Source organism: Sphaerodactylus townsendi, linkage group LG05 (assembly GCF_021028975.2).
Source record: "Sphaerodactylus townsendi isolate TG3544 linkage group LG05, MPM_Stown_v2.3, whole genome shotgun sequence".
Taxonomy (NCBI): Eukaryota; Metazoa; Chordata; class Lepidosauria; order Squamata; family Sphaerodactylidae; genus Sphaerodactylus; species Sphaerodactylus townsendi.
The window spans coordinates 32,904,315-32,920,915 of NC_059429.1; the positions used below are offsets into that span (position 1 = coordinate 32,904,315).

General features: G+C 40.5%; 1 protein-coding gene across 1 annotated transcript; it reads right to left on the reverse strand.

Annotated features, from left to right (window-relative positions):
- Positions 1–2,916: 2,916 nt before the first annotated feature.
- On the reverse strand, positions 2,917–10,896 carry LOC125433571 (arylacetamide deacetylase-like 4). The gene is made up of 4 exons (XM_048498189.1): positions 10,679–10,896; positions 9,310–9,526; positions 5,433–5,496; positions 2,917–4,739 (listed from the first exon to the last, which is right to left on the reverse strand). Exons 1-4 carry the CDS (start codon positions 10,853–10,855, stop codon positions 3,965–3,967), a joined length of 1,233 nt encoding a protein of 410 aa, XP_048354146.1. The 5' UTR covers positions 10,856–10,896; the 3' UTR covers positions 2,917–3,964.
- Positions 10,897–16,601: the final 5,705 nt, after the last annotated feature.

Below are 16,601 nucleotides of genomic sequence, written 5' to 3' on the forward strand. Positions count from 1 at the left end.
CCAAGGTCCCCATGTCTGGATTGCTGATTACTTCCTGGACACTTGGGGATCTCTCATGTAGAATCCCCACTCAGGATAGGCAAAGAATATCTCTGCCCCCCCCCCCCAATCTGCTTTCCCACTCTTATCCCCCAGCTTTCTGAGTGATGAACTATGCTCAAGAGGGTATGTCTGGAACATCTGCATTCACTTTGTGGATATTCTAAGATTTGTTACTGTTTTGTGTGGTTGATTTTATTCTGTTTGAGTGTACTGATCATTCCCTTCAATGAAAGATGGTTCTATTTCAGTAAATGTTTGGATCTCATTTCCTTTTTCAAGTTCACCTAAGAGTTTTGTTACTCAGTCAAAAGGATTTTAACATTTGTGATGCATCATCATGTCATCATGTTAAAATTTAAGCCTGTAGATCCTAGGATAGGGTGGACATTTATTTTCTGTGCTTGCCACTTCGGTGAGAAATCTGGATTCAAATTGAGAAATGGGTTCATTCCCATAAAACCCATGTCTAAAAAAAACCATGTTCAGATGATATGTGGTAACAACAGGGGCAGTGACTTGAGCTTGTGAAGTGCTAGAAAACACGTATGGTCCCTGGAAAAGAGAAAGTATTTGGGAATAGATCTCACCTGCCTAAAAGATTTATGCTGTGGTCTATCAGAGTTGTTCAGTTATTCCTTCACACATTTCATAATGGCGTATTATGCTTTTTGCATCATGTACTGGCAAAGGAACAATATCTGCTTTTTAATGTAAGCAGGGAAATGCTTAGCAACACATATTTGATTTCTGGGCAACTCCTGCTTTAGTGCAGACCCTCATAACAATAACAGAAAGCCCTCATTACACACAGGAGTACATTGGGGCTGGCATATCATGATAGGAGAACAAAGGCTTACATTTGTGTATCCTAGCCAACCCTCCTAGGAGAAGCAGCTACCATTTGGCTTTTTGTGTATCGCTGGTTGTGGAGGGAGGAAGATATTTTTTTCCTGTATATCACCCTGATTTTGTTTTCTCTTCATTCAGAAATTACTGAGGGTGATGTTTGGTACAATGCTAGCATTCCTTTTGCCAGCTTGGCAACCCGGGAATAATAGCAGATATTGCTTGAAATGTGTCTTTAAAGATGCATTTTTTATATTTCATTAAAAACAAAAATGGAGTCTTGAATGCTTACTGGATTGTGCCTCTCCATGGTTACCTGTCATTCAAAGAAATCTAGCTTTGAGGAATGCTAATTGGCCCTGTTAAGGCAGCAGTAATTGAACTGTGGAGACAGGCTGCTGGTGAAACTTTGAATCCATCACGATCCGGCCATTATTAGTCCTGTAGTCTTCGAGCTACACAGACTTTAAAAAGTAGGGGAGATGAAAAACCTTATCTGTTGTAATTATTTATTTGGATTTCATTAGCTGTTTGTCCAGAATTTGTTCTATTTGTGACTGGTAATTCTCAGTTGTCTTGGTAACTTTGAGGATAGCTTTGTGGCTAGGTTTTATTTATTGATTTAAAATATTTATACCCCACTGTACTCCCTTAGATGCAAGGCAGCTAATAGTTCCACTACAAGTTGCAAAACACAAAACAGATTCTAGCCGAATCTGTTTTTGGTTACAGGGATTGTGGACAGCAATCATGCTGAAATCTAAAGTGGTTGCTTGGCATTTGGTAAACAGAAAGCTTCACTCACTTGATCAGGGCAAATGCAGATGGCCTGGCTCCTAATATTTTTACAGCCCAGATCTGTAGTGCCTGTGGTGATAGTTAGTAACATAGAACACACTCTTAAATGTTCATTTGTCATGTTCACGGATTACAGTTTAAAAGTTTTTTTTAAATAGTGGTATACTTAAACAGGAGTCATGTTCTCTTTTTTAAGTATATATATTGCTGCATTTTTATTGCTGATTACTTTTTTAAAGCTTGAATTTACTGTTGGTTTTAGTCATAGTCAAGTGATTTCAAAAGCTGTTTTAATATTATTTTGTTTTAAATTTTCATTACACTGATTTTATGGTTAACTTTTAACCGGAAACCAAAATTTCTGGAGACTGTGACAAGTAAATAAATGTTGCAGTGTATGAAGAGGTCTTCTTAAGCCCTTTTAGCTCATCAAGTCCCCTTTTTAAGGGGATGGTAATGGAGTTAGTTGTCCTAGGTCACACACACGGTGGGGGAAGGAGAACTTCAATATAGACAAACAATATTTTCAGTCCATTTTTTAAATGATCAGATCCCTTTCCTCCCAAGCTGATGAGTGAAAATGTAGCCTCACACATCATTTCAATATTTTCAGTTTTTCCTGTGTTCCATTTCCTAGGCTTTTCCCTTCAATAAGGGATCTGTTGTTATTGCCCTGTTTGACCTCCACATTTACTCAACATATAGCTATTAGCTCCTTTCCTCTGGTTTCTCTGCACACACCTAGATAGCGCAATAGGATGATGGAACCATCTCTCCAGCCAATAAAAGCAAAGAATACTCACTGGCTCTGCCCAAATCCCAAATCCCCCAACAAATGCCACTAATTTTCAATATAAAGACAACTAAACAATGGGATCATCTGACTGACAGAAATTGTGCTGTATGTGCAAATGAATCTTAAAAATATGTCATTTCAAGACAAAATCTTACTGCTCTACTGAGGTCGGACGTCAAATATAGGTAGTTTTTATAAAGTGATATGTATGTCTATTTTTATAGAAGAAAAAGAATTGTTATAAGAGTAGTGAGCAGGAACAGGAAGGTGTGTAAATAATGTTCACACACACACACATACACACACTTTCCTTTCAAAAGGATCTGTACCAGCAGTAATGGACTCTGTACAATTAGCATTTATAACTGCAATATTGTGATGTGAGTTGTCTGAATACATTTTACTGCAAATGAAAGATTAGGAGAGTGATAATCTCAACGGGTTTTTTAAATTTTATTTTTAAGATAAATATTCATCCAGAAAAAAAGAGGTTGAATTAATTAACTCATAGCACATGGCTTTACTAGAGAATATGGCTACTAATATGGGTAGGGGAATCAGACCCAGACGCTTTTAGATTAGGAGAGGTCTATAGTTAAGGCTCCAATTGTATGCCCACGTTCTCAGGAGCATCCCCCCAGTGAATTCAGTGACACTTCTGAGTTAACATGTGTAACAGCAGGCTACATATCTTACACAGAAAGTTTTGTGTCATGCTGATTGACTTTGCAAGTCACAGCACAGGCGTTATCATGGGAAAGGATTGCCAGTTTGTAGACATGAAAAGGTGGAATATTGCATAATTGTGCTAGAAATGACTTTTGATCACCTGCCAGAGGACTGGCGCTCAAACCAGTTTAGAAAAATTGAACTGGATAAAGCTGTTTGTGAATCACATTGGTAATAATGTCAGCTGCCATCCTTTCTTGCACTGAAGGTGGTACACACTCAAAAAAATCACATTAATTATTTATACTTTTTTCTGGTTTTAAGCTATATTTGTGAATTTTGGAAGAAATATTCACCTATTTGCGTGCCATGTCGAACTCCTACAACAGTTCTGCCTGAATAGGACCAGAATTTTTTATACAGAATGGAAAGGCTCTTGCACTACACAATTATACAGAACATTCTGTCCTTTTATGTGCCCCATAAACATGTATGAAATACTTCCACCCATCCACAGAACTTTGCCTAGTTTTCCTTTCTGTCTGTAGTTGATGGAACTGTTGCTAGAGACTGCCCTGGAAGATCCCTTGACCCTCATAACTAGACTTTCAGGGATATGCAGTGAAGGGCTTCTGTGGAAAGAGAGAAAGCCCCATCAGTTGCAGCATAGTACAGAAGCAGCCTCACAGATCCTGGCCTACATGAAAAGCTTCCTTCAGAGAATATGTTGCAGCTGCTGCTTGTTCTCCGTCCACATTTACCAGGTACTACGGAAGTAGGAGATCAGAACTCTTGGGCCGGTTGTCGTCATGTTTATAATCCTTTTATAAACTGCACTATATCTTCACATGCTGTTTTCGAACATGAAAATTCTAATGGCCCAGCCTCAATAAACATTAGAAATCCATGGAATCCCTCCTTTATATGTTTCCATGTTAAAGCCACATTATTTTCCTCGAGCCGTTTCTTGTATAACAGTCCATCATCTCTTATTAGATCATATTCACAGGTTAAAAGGTAAGTCTGTGGGAGCTGTTGGATAACGGCATCCTCATCTAAAATTGGTGACAGCATTGACTCGTCATTCAGTCTGGCTTGTTTATACAGTTCTTTTGAAAAGGGAACAGGCAATGGTGGCTTATAGCCCCTGACTTTAAATTCCTCTGGTACACAGTCTGCACTAATCCATTTCTTGTATTTCGTCTTCATGACCTCAGGAACATGGGCATTGTTGATGAATATATTGACATCCTGACTTTCCCCCTTTATATACAGTAAGCCAAGTTTCATAGCTCGCATACGGGTCAATCCGGGTCCACAGTGATTTTGCTGATGGGATGGCAAAGAAAGATCCATTATCTGGAGGAATGGGTAGATCAGGATCTGGGCTCGAATCTTTGGGGTTGTTGAACTTTTTACCAATTCTCGGCAAATAGCAGCAACAAGTGCACCTCCACTGCTTTCTCCAGCAAGAATAATGCAGTTAGGATCCACTCCATAGTCTTTTGAATTTTTCAGGAAGTATGTTGCAGCTGTGAGACAGTCTAATAATTGAGCTGGATGTCGGTGCTCAGGGGCTAGTCGATACCTGAAATATCAAAGCATTGGCTCTCAGACTTTATCAAAATATTGGAGTTCTCTCTGCTGGACTAGATGAATCATCAGTAGGACATAAGATCCTCACCACAAAGTATATTTGAGCATGATTTGGTATTCCTACAACTACGGATAAGGAATGCCATTTGACTCCAGACTATCTTGGTCAACTACTGCCTGTCAGAGGTACCAGTCTATGGTTGAAGATGACAGGAAAGGATTCCTTCTGCTGCCCTCCCAATACTTTATTTACTAACTTCATTTACAGCCTCCTTTCTCACTGAGACTCAGTGGATTAAAATATTTTTTAAAATGCAGTTGGACAGCATAAGACATTCAGAAAACAATGTAATAGAATGAAGATTGCAGAAATTAGGAATCAATGGAAACAGAAAATTGTCTAATGCTTATTAGCCTTGCTCTTCCAAAGGCCCTGGTTTCTGCCCTTTCCTCTGATACCTTCAGTGTAACTACAAGCTAATGGCTGATAAACAGAGGAGTGATTGGTCTCGGAAAACATGGATAGCTTACATTCTAGTACAGCAAGAGGCAAAACTGTGGTAAGCAGGAAAGGCCTGAGAGAGTGTGACAAGATTTATGCAGCTATCTGCAGACTAGGCCCGTGTTTTTCTAGCTCAGTTTTCTTAAATCTTTTTTTAATGAAGAGAATCTGAAGCACACTTACTCAACATACACAACCACTGAGTCACTTTTTCGGGCAAGATGGCGGCATACTCGTTCATAGCCTCCTGGGAAAGAAAAGCCTTAGTATGTTTAAAAATGTCTTATGTAACTCTACACTACAGAAGCATTATTTGTATTATAAAATTTCTTAAAGTAGACAAAGTTTATTTTATCTGGTTCATTTTTTAAAATGAAAATAAATTACTTTGCTTATTGGACAGTAGTATGTTACACTTAACAATTAAAATGTCACGACTTCGCTTGTGACCATCCCAGATGGATTTTTGTGAATGCCTGAAAATAGATGTTTACTTCCCTATTTTTTGGACACAGGCCAGAAAATATTGACAGTTACATTTAGATTACTGTCAACATTCACCATTAAATCCCTTGTAATAGAGGGCCTTTTCAAGTGAAGTTCTTGATCTACCCATGTGATGTAAAATGAAGAACTGGGTTGATTATTTCATTCTGTCTGGAATTCAGGACACAACATACCTTATCTTTAAAGGTTTGTATCCTATGCCATTATGGAAGGATCTAAATTTACTGTTCAGCAATTGAGCATCCTGGGTAACTTTGGGGGATTGTAGGATGAGTCTGTAGAGGGGTTCTTTTGGAAGTATCAGGGCTCTAGAGCAGTGGTTCTCAACCTTCCTAATGCCGCGACCCTTTAATACAGTTCCTCATGTTGTGGTGACCCCCAACCCTAACATTTAATCCATTTTACAGATGTAAAACACTGATGCAGAGAGTCTTAGGAGACTCCTGTGAAAGGGCCGTTCAACCCCCAAAGGGATCGCGACCCACAGGTTGAGAACCACTGCTCTAGAATCCAACTACTGAGAGCCCAGACCACTCTTCTGTGCAGAAGTCAGAAGTAAATTTCCTCAAAGAAGCTGACCTGTTCTATAATAAAGTTTGTGCTAACTGAGACAAACAGTCTTTCAGCACAGATAAAGGAGCTCTATGGCACAGAATCACATACAAATATGCATATTTACCTTATTACCTTCTTGATACAGATAAATTTAAACTTAAGAGTTAAAACTGAAGTCTGGACTATCTCTGTTTCTTGAAATCTTAGAAGAATTTCTCTTTTCTGTGCAAATAAAATTTCAAGCAGGCCTACATTCTACAGATGTTATGTTCAATTCTATTCATGGGAATTGGAAACTCACCAGCCATTCATATTGTGAATTGAGAGTTCTTACAATGTGTCTGATCACGTGACCACAGACTTATGTGGATAGAACAATGCATGAATTTTTCAGGTACAACTTCAATTCACATATATTAGAACACTGGATCTAAGATCATGCTTCAGATAGCTATACCCACATGAAAACCAGATGTTCCAGTTCACCCAAAACAGTGACCATGTGGATCAGGTACATTGCGCTGTCAGTGCACACAGCTGGTGGGCTCCTGATTTGCACGAACAGAACACAATGGAATTGTTGCACAGGTTTTTTTCTCCATTACCTGAGTAAAATTCATAGGATCACTGGAATGAGACAGATTTAAGTTGGACACTGTATTTGGTTCCTGGATTACCAGCTGGGCGCCCCTTCCTTAGAAACGCACCACAATGATTCTATGAAAATATAAGTATAATCTAGTTCATAACTGCTTCTAATTGTCCTTTTTTATGTAAGCCTGGACTGCAGCTACCCTGGAATGATCTTGCTACTGTGATTACATACATGTTTCTTTAGAAACCTTCCATCTCCTATGGGTTTTAGCAATGCATCTGATTCCATTTTCTACTGTATTCAAAATAATTATGCTTTTAGTTTTTTAGGGTTGGGTTTTTTACTGGTTTATGTAGCTGTGATCATAACATGTATTTGGCATACTTTATACTGCTTGTCTGTAGAGGGACAATCTGTATTCAAGAGTATAATAATGGTTTTAAGATTGTGAATAATATAAGTATTACCTGAATTTGAATGTGGTTCCTGGAATTTAATTCTTGAAGCTACACATTATCAAATGCCACCTTCTGATCAAGAATCTCAACATTGAATCACTCCTTATGGGAAAAGTGCTCCGTCAACAATCTTATGTGATCCTGGTGGGTTTTCTGGGCTGTGTGGCCGTGGTCTGGTGGATCTTGTTCCTAACGTTTCACCTGCATCTGTGGCTGACATCTTCAAAGGTATATCACAGAGGTGTGACACACCTCTGAAGATGCCAGCCACAGATGCAGGCGAAACGTTAGGAACAAGATCCACCAGACCATGGCCACACAGCCTGGAAAACCCATCAGAACCAGTTTAATCCAGCCTTTGACAATCTTATGTGAGTTTGCTGTCTCATTGTACTGTTCTTGTGAGTACACTGTTCACTTGAGAAGTTATTTACACTAATGACATGTAAGGAATGCCACTGAAAATCTCTTGTGAGCACAACAAAACATCTCCATCGTCAATTATAATCTACTTATATACAGAAACAGTATCCAAATGTTATTATAATTATAATCTACTTGTGTACAGAAACAATATCCAGATTTTATATGTAAAGAAATAACAGAGTGCCCACTCCATGTTCTGGCCACATCCTGTCCATATCAATGAGAAGTGACTGAAATACGTGCATTTTTTCATCAATAGATGCTACAAGGTGCTTGCCAAGCTTTCTTACACAACTCTTTTTTAAATAATGCAATTTATTTATCACAAAAATAATCAAAGACACACATTTTATTTATCAATTTATTTAAAAACAAACAACCCTAAGAGTCTCTTGGAAGTTGCAGTCACGGAGTTGCCTATCAAAACATGGGGTGAGTTCACCCCAGCTCCAGATTTGGCCAGAACCTCTGCTGGCTTGATACCTGCTCCCTCAGTCATAAATCTATTTCCAGATGATTTTTTTGGACCTAACACACTGCTGAGTTGACTGTAGCATGTTTCATGTTTTTAAACAGCCTTATGTTCAAACCACTTGATTTATATACAGTAGCTGGTGGTGTACAGTAGCCCTGGACTCAGGTGGAAGGTTCTTTCACATTACACATTGCCTGCTCTTGCTAGCTAAGATGTCAGAGATTGAACCTCGAACATTCTGAATGCAAAGTGGATGTACTGCCACTGAGCCATGGCTTCACCACTGAACTGCCCAAGACACAAAAGAAATGTTCTGTGGTGCTCCCCAATGGTCAGTTATGTTCTCCCCTATTTGTCTACTCTTTGTTAGTTATATTTTCCTTCTCCAGTGACTTCACAAATCAAGGATCTATTTTCCAACTTACTAAGCACAATAGAAGAAAGCAATTTTGTTTTTCCTTCTTAAGTGTTCATTTGGGTGCTTTATCAGTAAATTAAAGCAATATCTGAATGTCAAAACCCTTTCAAATTCAAATTTCTATTACCCATATCCAGTGGTGGGATCCAAAAATTCTAATAACAGGTTCCGATGGTGGTGGGATTCAAACAGTGGCGCCACCGCACACACGCACCTCCAGTCCCTATTGGGCAGGGAGGTTGCTTTAGTCACCCCTTCTCGGCACTCAGAAAAAATTAGTAACCACTTCTAGAGAAGTGGTGAGAACTGGTTGGATCCCACCTCTGCCCATATCCCTGGATACTTCAGTTGCAGCTGCTATTTGGTTACTCCCAATCTGACTGGGCTGGAGAAAGTAATTTAGGTATTCCAACCTTTAGTTTAGTAATTTCAGTCTCTTGAGTAAATAAATGTGTGGGCTGTCTGATTGGCCATAATATGTAAGGTGTGGCCAGTTTGGTTCACAGGTGTGGGCATTCCAGATTTTGGGAATCCCTTCTTTATGGACCCAACAAAATAATGTCATAAAATTGCCTGATTGATAACAACTTTTAAAGGAAATGTTAAAGTTGTATAAAATATCTTACTCTTGCTTCCAAAAATCCCACATCCTCCATGTAGGTAGATCAGTCCTTTCCTTGGCTGAGTAGAAGGGCTGTTCGGTTGGTAAATCGTTACTGGCACTTGTTCAAACTTTGTATCCCAAATGGAGAGATTTGACTTATTCCCAGCAGGTGACACATTTAACACAAATCTAACAAATGTAATTTGGCTGCAGATCCCTAATTTCTCAAAAATCTTCCCCTGTTGAATATAAAAGAACAAAGTATATCAGAAATCAGTATGTTGGGTCCTGAATATCAGGTTTTAAAAACTATTTAAGTACTTTCTGAACAACAGGAAGAAATTTCACAGATATAAAACAGATTTTAAAAGATTGGTTGATTAAGACCATTCTTACATTGGAACCCGCCCTCTTTCGATGTCATTTATACTTTATACTTCATACTGCTAAGACTGTGCTGAGTTCTTTATATTTTAATGCTGCGGCCAAAAATTGCGTTCAGTGAGATAAAATATTTTCTTCTGCCCCCTTAATTAGTTCATCAATTACTGCTGCCATTATTCTTGGTACAATTTTACTCTTTAAATTCAGTTCCAGATCACAGATAATCATGTTGTGAATGGGATGATGTCATGCACATATCCAGCCAATGGGACAAATTAGATGACAGTTTCACTGCAGGTCAGTAAAGAAGTTCAGTAAGGCTCAATCTTAATGGGCAAACACTATCACCAGACAGTCTTTTGATGGAGCTTACAAAACTATGTGTGCGCACATGCCAACCATACTTGGGCAAAAGGACTGCTCCTTTAGCTCAGCCCAACTTGCTACATGTTTCTGACTTCAGCATTTCTGTCATACCAAGTAATTTGGATTAATGTATAACCTACTTTTCTCTTTTTTCTACTTTAAAGGAATCTAAAAACACCTTCCTTTCCTCTCCCCACAACAGACACAGAGAGAATTCAGAGAGAACTGTGGCAAGCTTAAGATCACCCAGCAGGTTTCTTGCGTAGGAATGGGGAAATAAATCTGGTTCACCAGATTAGAGTTCGCTGCTCACGCAGAGGAGTAGGGAATCAAACTGAGTTCTCCAGATTAAAGTCTTCCACACATAACCATTATGCCATGCTAGCTCTCATTGTACATCTTATGATTTATTTATTTATTATAGGCCGCCCTCCCCTGAATCCTGTGCATATCTGTATTTAAGATTAAAACCTACTGAACTCCGTGAAAATCTTGAGACTTACTTCCATTAATGGTGCTGGCTAGAAATCCATTAAAAATCCATTCACTTTCTCATGAGAACATCCAACCAACCCACACCTTTTTTCGATAACCATGCCCTTCTGCAGAAACAAACAAATGAAACAAAATTCTGCACTTACCAAACGAAAAACCAACAGTGAGACTGCATGATACACTCGTAGCTTTATTGGATCTTTGGATTCTGGTGGCACTGGTGCTTTCTTGAGTGCATAATAAAGAAACAAAGGAAGTTCCACAAGTAAGATAGGTGTGCACAAGTACATGAATAATGTAAACAGCCTATGAAAAATATTCATTGTTCTTTTCCAAGAAGATCAGAGCTTAAGATCTGAGCACTCTCTCCCTCTCCCTCTCATTCTCTCAGCGACTGCCTTTTATAAACTGCCAGACAAGTTCTAGCAGCCCAGATAAACTTGCTTCACACCTACATTATACCAAAGAGGAAGATTAGGCATAAGCAAGTCATACTGCAACAACCTACAATTAGGAATGAGTAAGTCTAAGGCAAGAAAGTCTAAGTTTTGTGTGGGGCTGGAAGAACAGCATGTGGATCATGATAATCAAGCTTTGTTAGTTAACAGCTGTACTTAGAGTGTCATCACTGTGAAAAGATGATTGAAAGAATTTTAACAGACTAGAATACTGGGACCTTATTCAACAAACTTGCTGCATCTGTGGTTTTCATTGATTGTAAAGCAACTATCTATGATCCCTTGACATCAACCTCAAGGCACTCATCTGTTCTTCTAGCCCCAGAATCTGCAACCTGCGGCTCTCCAGATGTTCATGGACTACAATTCCCATCAGCCTCCTGCCAGCATGGCCAATTGGCTGATGGGATTGGTAGTCCATGAACATCTGGAGAGCCGCAGGTTGCAGACTCCTATTCTAGCCATTTGCTGCCCGCTCAGAGCCACCAGGATCTGCCTCCCTTGTTACCAGCCCTAGGCTACAAACACAGCCCCAGGTGAGTGTGTGGGGGCCTTTGCTACTTGGTCGCAAAACAGCAGTTCTGAATACTGTAATAAAACTAATAAGCAGCTAATATTCCTTAGCAATCCACTGTTGAAATCATAAACTAATCATTTGTACATAGTAATCCCTTACAGAAATATTTTGTATACACAACATTTAATTATAATGCATCCTGATAATTATATTTCTCTGAAAGAAAGACAATTGCAACCTTTGGTAGCTCTTAAATCTGAGAGTCAGTATCTACAGCACATCTCCTTTCTCAGCTCATAGCATCAAACTATGCATGAAAATGCCTGTTCCGGTCTCTTATATCGGAATGTTTTCACGTGCCAATTCTCTATTCCACTCCCAGTGTTTAATGTTCCTCTTACCATCCCTAGCCCCTAGCCTGTTTTAAAAGTAAACCAGGTTCAAAGTAGATTAAAAAGATTAACAAAACCTGCCAGAGGGTTGCTTAACATAAGGGATGTGAGTAATTCCAGCTCTCCAGTTCCAACCTGTGTCCAGATATCTGAAAAATTTGCTACCCTGGAAATTGGTGCCAAATAGTGGCATTGCGAGTCTTTGGCCAGTTTGTAGTTGGGTTAGGGGATGATAGTGTCGGTGATGTTCAACTCCACATAAAATGATATTCCTTGGAATTCTCACCCCCTTTCCTCAACCTCATGATATTGGCCATAAACATTAACTTATTGTATGTTCATGGGACTGCACAGGCACAGGCCTGCCACAGAGATTCAGCTTGTAAAGCTTCTGGAAATATCATCTCTATGGAGCACTCCCTCTTGGTTCTACCTCATGCCAGAGTGGGAGACTCTTCCTACCCAGTCATGTGACAGAGGAGGGGGAGAGTATTCCTCCTGCAGATCTTTTTCTGCCACCATGGAGAGAGGATGTGTGGTTACCTCTGACAGTTTTTCTGACATTCTGTGAGGAGAAATTGAAAACAGCATTATTTCAAAAGTGTCAACAATGTGGCAAAAAGATGGCAAAAATGATGGGTATTCTGAATCTCTTATGTGCCTGGAGGACATATCAAATCAATTTGCTAGTCTTGTGGGTTATCCATCCCAAACTTCCCAGACAGGTGTGGGCCTCACAGCTGACTGGGAAGAATCCCTTATGGTTCCCAATGAACCCAAGGAAAATGGGGAAAGAGACAGTATGCCTTCAGTAGCTTTGCCTCAACTTCTCTGTCAGTCCCTTCTGCCTTAGAACAGAGAGCTACAACTGAACCACTGACCAGAAAGGCAAAGAAAAAGCCTAAGGCAAAAGCCTCTGAAACAAACAACAACCCGTGCACAGTAATCTCAACTGGCTCTCTCTCCCTTAAGTACCTCACTTGCTTCAACTTGACACCAATCTTTGTTTCTGTCTCCTCAGTACCAAAAATTGCCTTCTTTTCATCATCAGAACTGCTCCTTATGTGGTCACACAGCCCATTCATTTCTCAATGCCAATAACCTTCATTGTCTCTGTGCTGAACACTTTCCCCTCCTCAAAGTGGGTCATCTTCATCTTGATGGCAGAGCTCATCCCTGTGTTGACACTGTTGCCCTTTACCTCAATATCAGTCAGTCTCACCTACAAGAAGGAGGAAGCCTTGCACACCATCACCATCCGTCAGGGAATGGGGCTGTCCATTGTTCAACAATGACATCGTCAAGATCCTCGCTTAGGAATCGGCCAATCCTTTCCAACAAGGAGTTTTTACAATTATTTATTTATTTATTTTATTAATTAAATTTGTAACAGCCCCCACCCCTTGGGGGCTCATTAGCACCATCACCCATTTTTGGTCAGGATTCAGAGCACTCAATGGTATTCTCAGTGTCCCTGGGTTGTCACCAAATGTGATGGCACCTTGGGTGCATTGGAATCAAGTACAGCCTGTCCCACCTTGCTGGTCTATGGCCTTATCCCAAAACGAACATCCTTGACATTCATCAACTTTGATGGCTCAAGTACTGCCTCCACCCCACTCTGAGCTCCCACCATCAGATTTGGAGGAAGGGACAGCCCAAGACATCAGCCCATGTGGCTGATAGTTATAATATAACAATGACATTTATTGCACTTAGAAGAGATTCTTGTTTGAGGACTTCAGTCCTTACACTTGATACAAGAGCAAGAGTGGAAGAACTGTCTTTTGAAGACAAAACCCTGTTTAGTGATCTATGTGATACTGGTGGAATCCCCATGGTCAATTAATCATGTGATACTCATGCGAAATATCAAGGTTTCAGCAAGAACTCCCCACCGCTCAACCGCCGAACACGAATTCATCCCGGTTCTGGTGCTCCCACTCCCCCTTATCACATGTTTTTTAAGAACCTGCATGGAAGTGCACCTTTTAAAAAAACACGTGCCGAACCCAGATCTTCACATCCTGCATGTGAGCTCCCAAAGGCACCTGGTGGGCCAGTGCGAGTAGCAGAGTGCTGGACTAGATGGACTCTGGTCTGATCCAGCAGGCTCGTTCTTATGCAGTGGGGATGGTGAAACTGTGATGAAAAGGTTCTGTTTTGAAACCTGGTTGTATCCGGCTTTAATTTCTCAGTCAGGATTCAACCACTGTATTAGATAAATAAATTCCAAGGTGTAATTCACCTTGAATCACTTGGAATTATACCTCAGTCTTCTGGTGACTGTAAACATATATTTTCCGAGGCAAGAACAACAGTTTCAGAGGCCATATAGATACCAGACCTCTCCTTATCAACAGCAGAGCCAATACCACTCTCCATTTCGCCTCTCCAAAGGGGAAAATATTCCAACCTGGATATGGAGGTAGAAAAACGCCACAGTCTCCCTCAGATCACCCTCCAAAGGGCAAATCTCTTGCAGATTGCAGAAGAGGCCTAGGTTTGGTGACAAGTTATATGTTCTTTTGTTTCTAAATGGGAGTCCATTGCCCAAGTCTTCTGGGTTCTTACTATAGTAAAAGTTGATTGTTTTCTTAAGGCAAAATTGTCCCAGACCTGCCTTTTACCATTAGCTCCACAATCCAATGTGCCACCTCTCTTACTGCAAGAAATTTCACAGTTACTGAGGAAAGGGCCCGTTGGATAAGTTATTCAAACAGTTACCAGAAATGGTTTCTGTTCTAGGTATTTTTAGTTCACAAAAAGAAGGTGGTACAGGCCAGTCATGGGTCTCAGTGAATCAAACACCTTAAGGTTAAAAAGTTCAGGATGTTTTTGTTGAATGATATAATTTCATTGTTGGAAGAAAATGAGTGGTTTGTAGTCCTTGACTTTAAGGACACATTATTCCACATCATTATACATGGAAAGTGTAGACTGTTCTTTAGATTTACTTGTGGTAACCACCATTATGAGTATACTGCATTATCCTTTGGCTTGGTCGCAGCATCTAGAGTTTTTGTGAAATACCTTTCTGCAGGGTGGCCTACTTGACTTTACAAGTTTGCTCTATCTTTTCCCACTTGGACAACTGGTTATTTGTGGGAATATCATAAAATGTCTTATTGGATCAAATTGTTTTGGCAATCTGCACATCAGAGAACCTATGACTACTGATGAATTATGAAAAGTCAAAATTGCAGCCCATGCAGGATACAGAGTTCATTGGTGCTTGTTTTGATTCTGTTTCTTTGGCTAACACAATTGGACTAGTTTAAGTGCAAACAGTATGGAAATTGGCAAAAGCAGCACTGAAGTGAAGCAGGAGCAAAAATGCAAATGCTACATAGACTATATAGGTCGGTGCCAATGAGACCTCCTCCCATACCGGCGGCTGAAAATCCCTAACCCCTCCCTTACAGCCCAGCCAAAGGATCTCCGTCTTCGCTGGATTCAGATTTAACCTGCTCTGCTGCAACCAACCAGCAACCACCTCCAAACAATGCTGGAGAGCCACAGGGACGGCGACTGTTCTCCTCTCCATCAACAGAATGAGCTGGGTGTCATCAGAGTATTGATGGCACGTCAGCCCAAAGCTCCGTACCAACTGAGCAAGGGGTCACATATAGATGTTAAACAATAGTGGGGACAACAGCGCCCCCTGAGGCACACCGCACTGAAGTGGGCACTTCCAGGAGGCTTGGTCCCCGCACCACACTTGCTGACTCCGGTCCCGGAGAAACGAGGCAATCCCCTGAAGGACAGTGCCCCGCACCCCGGAAGCGGCCAGGAGGTGGGCCAAAAGATCATGGTCGACCACATTATGTGAACCAATCCCTTATTATCCAAAGCAGCAGTTTCAAATGAGGGAACAAAATTCAAAGTTCAAGAGAAAAGAGGCCGATCAGTTTGCTGATCAGCTCTGATATTGTTTCATGGGGGCATATGCCCACTTCATCAGCTTTCATGGAAATTCCGTTCTGCTGTTTGTGCCTCTATTACTTCTAGAGAATTGAAGGCAATTCAAAATGCTAATTTCTCCATAAGGATGAGCTGTGCATAGCAGATTCTGTAGCACTATGAGAATTCTCATTTTTGTTTCATGGCCGCAGTCAGCAAGCACTTGATGGGGAACACATTCCAATTCAAGTGAGAGGTGTTTTCCTGTGAGTGTTTCCACCATTTCCCCTGTTGAGCAGAGTCATAGCCAGGATAAAGCGAACCGAACAAACTGCATTCTAGTAACCCCTTATTGGGACTGAAGGGTCTGGTTCTCCACGCTCTCAAATTTAGCCAAGGGGAATTATATGCTCCTCCCTCCTCCCAAGGATTCGCTAGAGCTTCTCCACTACCATGGCATGGATTCAGTTCACCTCACAACATGGCACATCCAACCTTAAACATCTGGTCTGATAGACCATAAGCTAGCTATTAGGCTGTCCTGTGCTGCAGGTGAAGAGCCTCTGAAGATGCCAGCCATAGATGTGGGTGAAACATTAGGAGCAAAAACTACCAGACCACGGTCACATAGCCCAGAAAACTCAAAATAGCCAGTATTTCTTATTTCTTTGCCTGTGCAACTCAAGTGATTTTTGTCATCTTTTCACATTCTGTCTCTCATTTCCAAGTGCTACAACTTAACTTTTTCTAACCACACAGCCTTAATGATGATAGAAGCCCAGTGTGGGCCACTACCCTT

Coding starts and splice junctions, on each gene's coding strand:
- LOC125433571 (XM_048498189.1), bottom strand. CDS start 10,855: ATGAATATTTTTCATAGGCTGTTTACATTATTCATGTACTTGTGCACA. Junction 5,497..9,309: donor TGGGATTTTTGGAAGCAAGA/GTAAGATATTTT, acceptor TTTCTTTCCCAG/GAGGCTATGAACGAGTATGC. Junction 4,740..5,432: donor TCAGTGGTTGTGTATGTTGA/GTAAGTGTGCTT, acceptor TTGATATTTCAG/GTATCGACTAGCCCCTGAGC.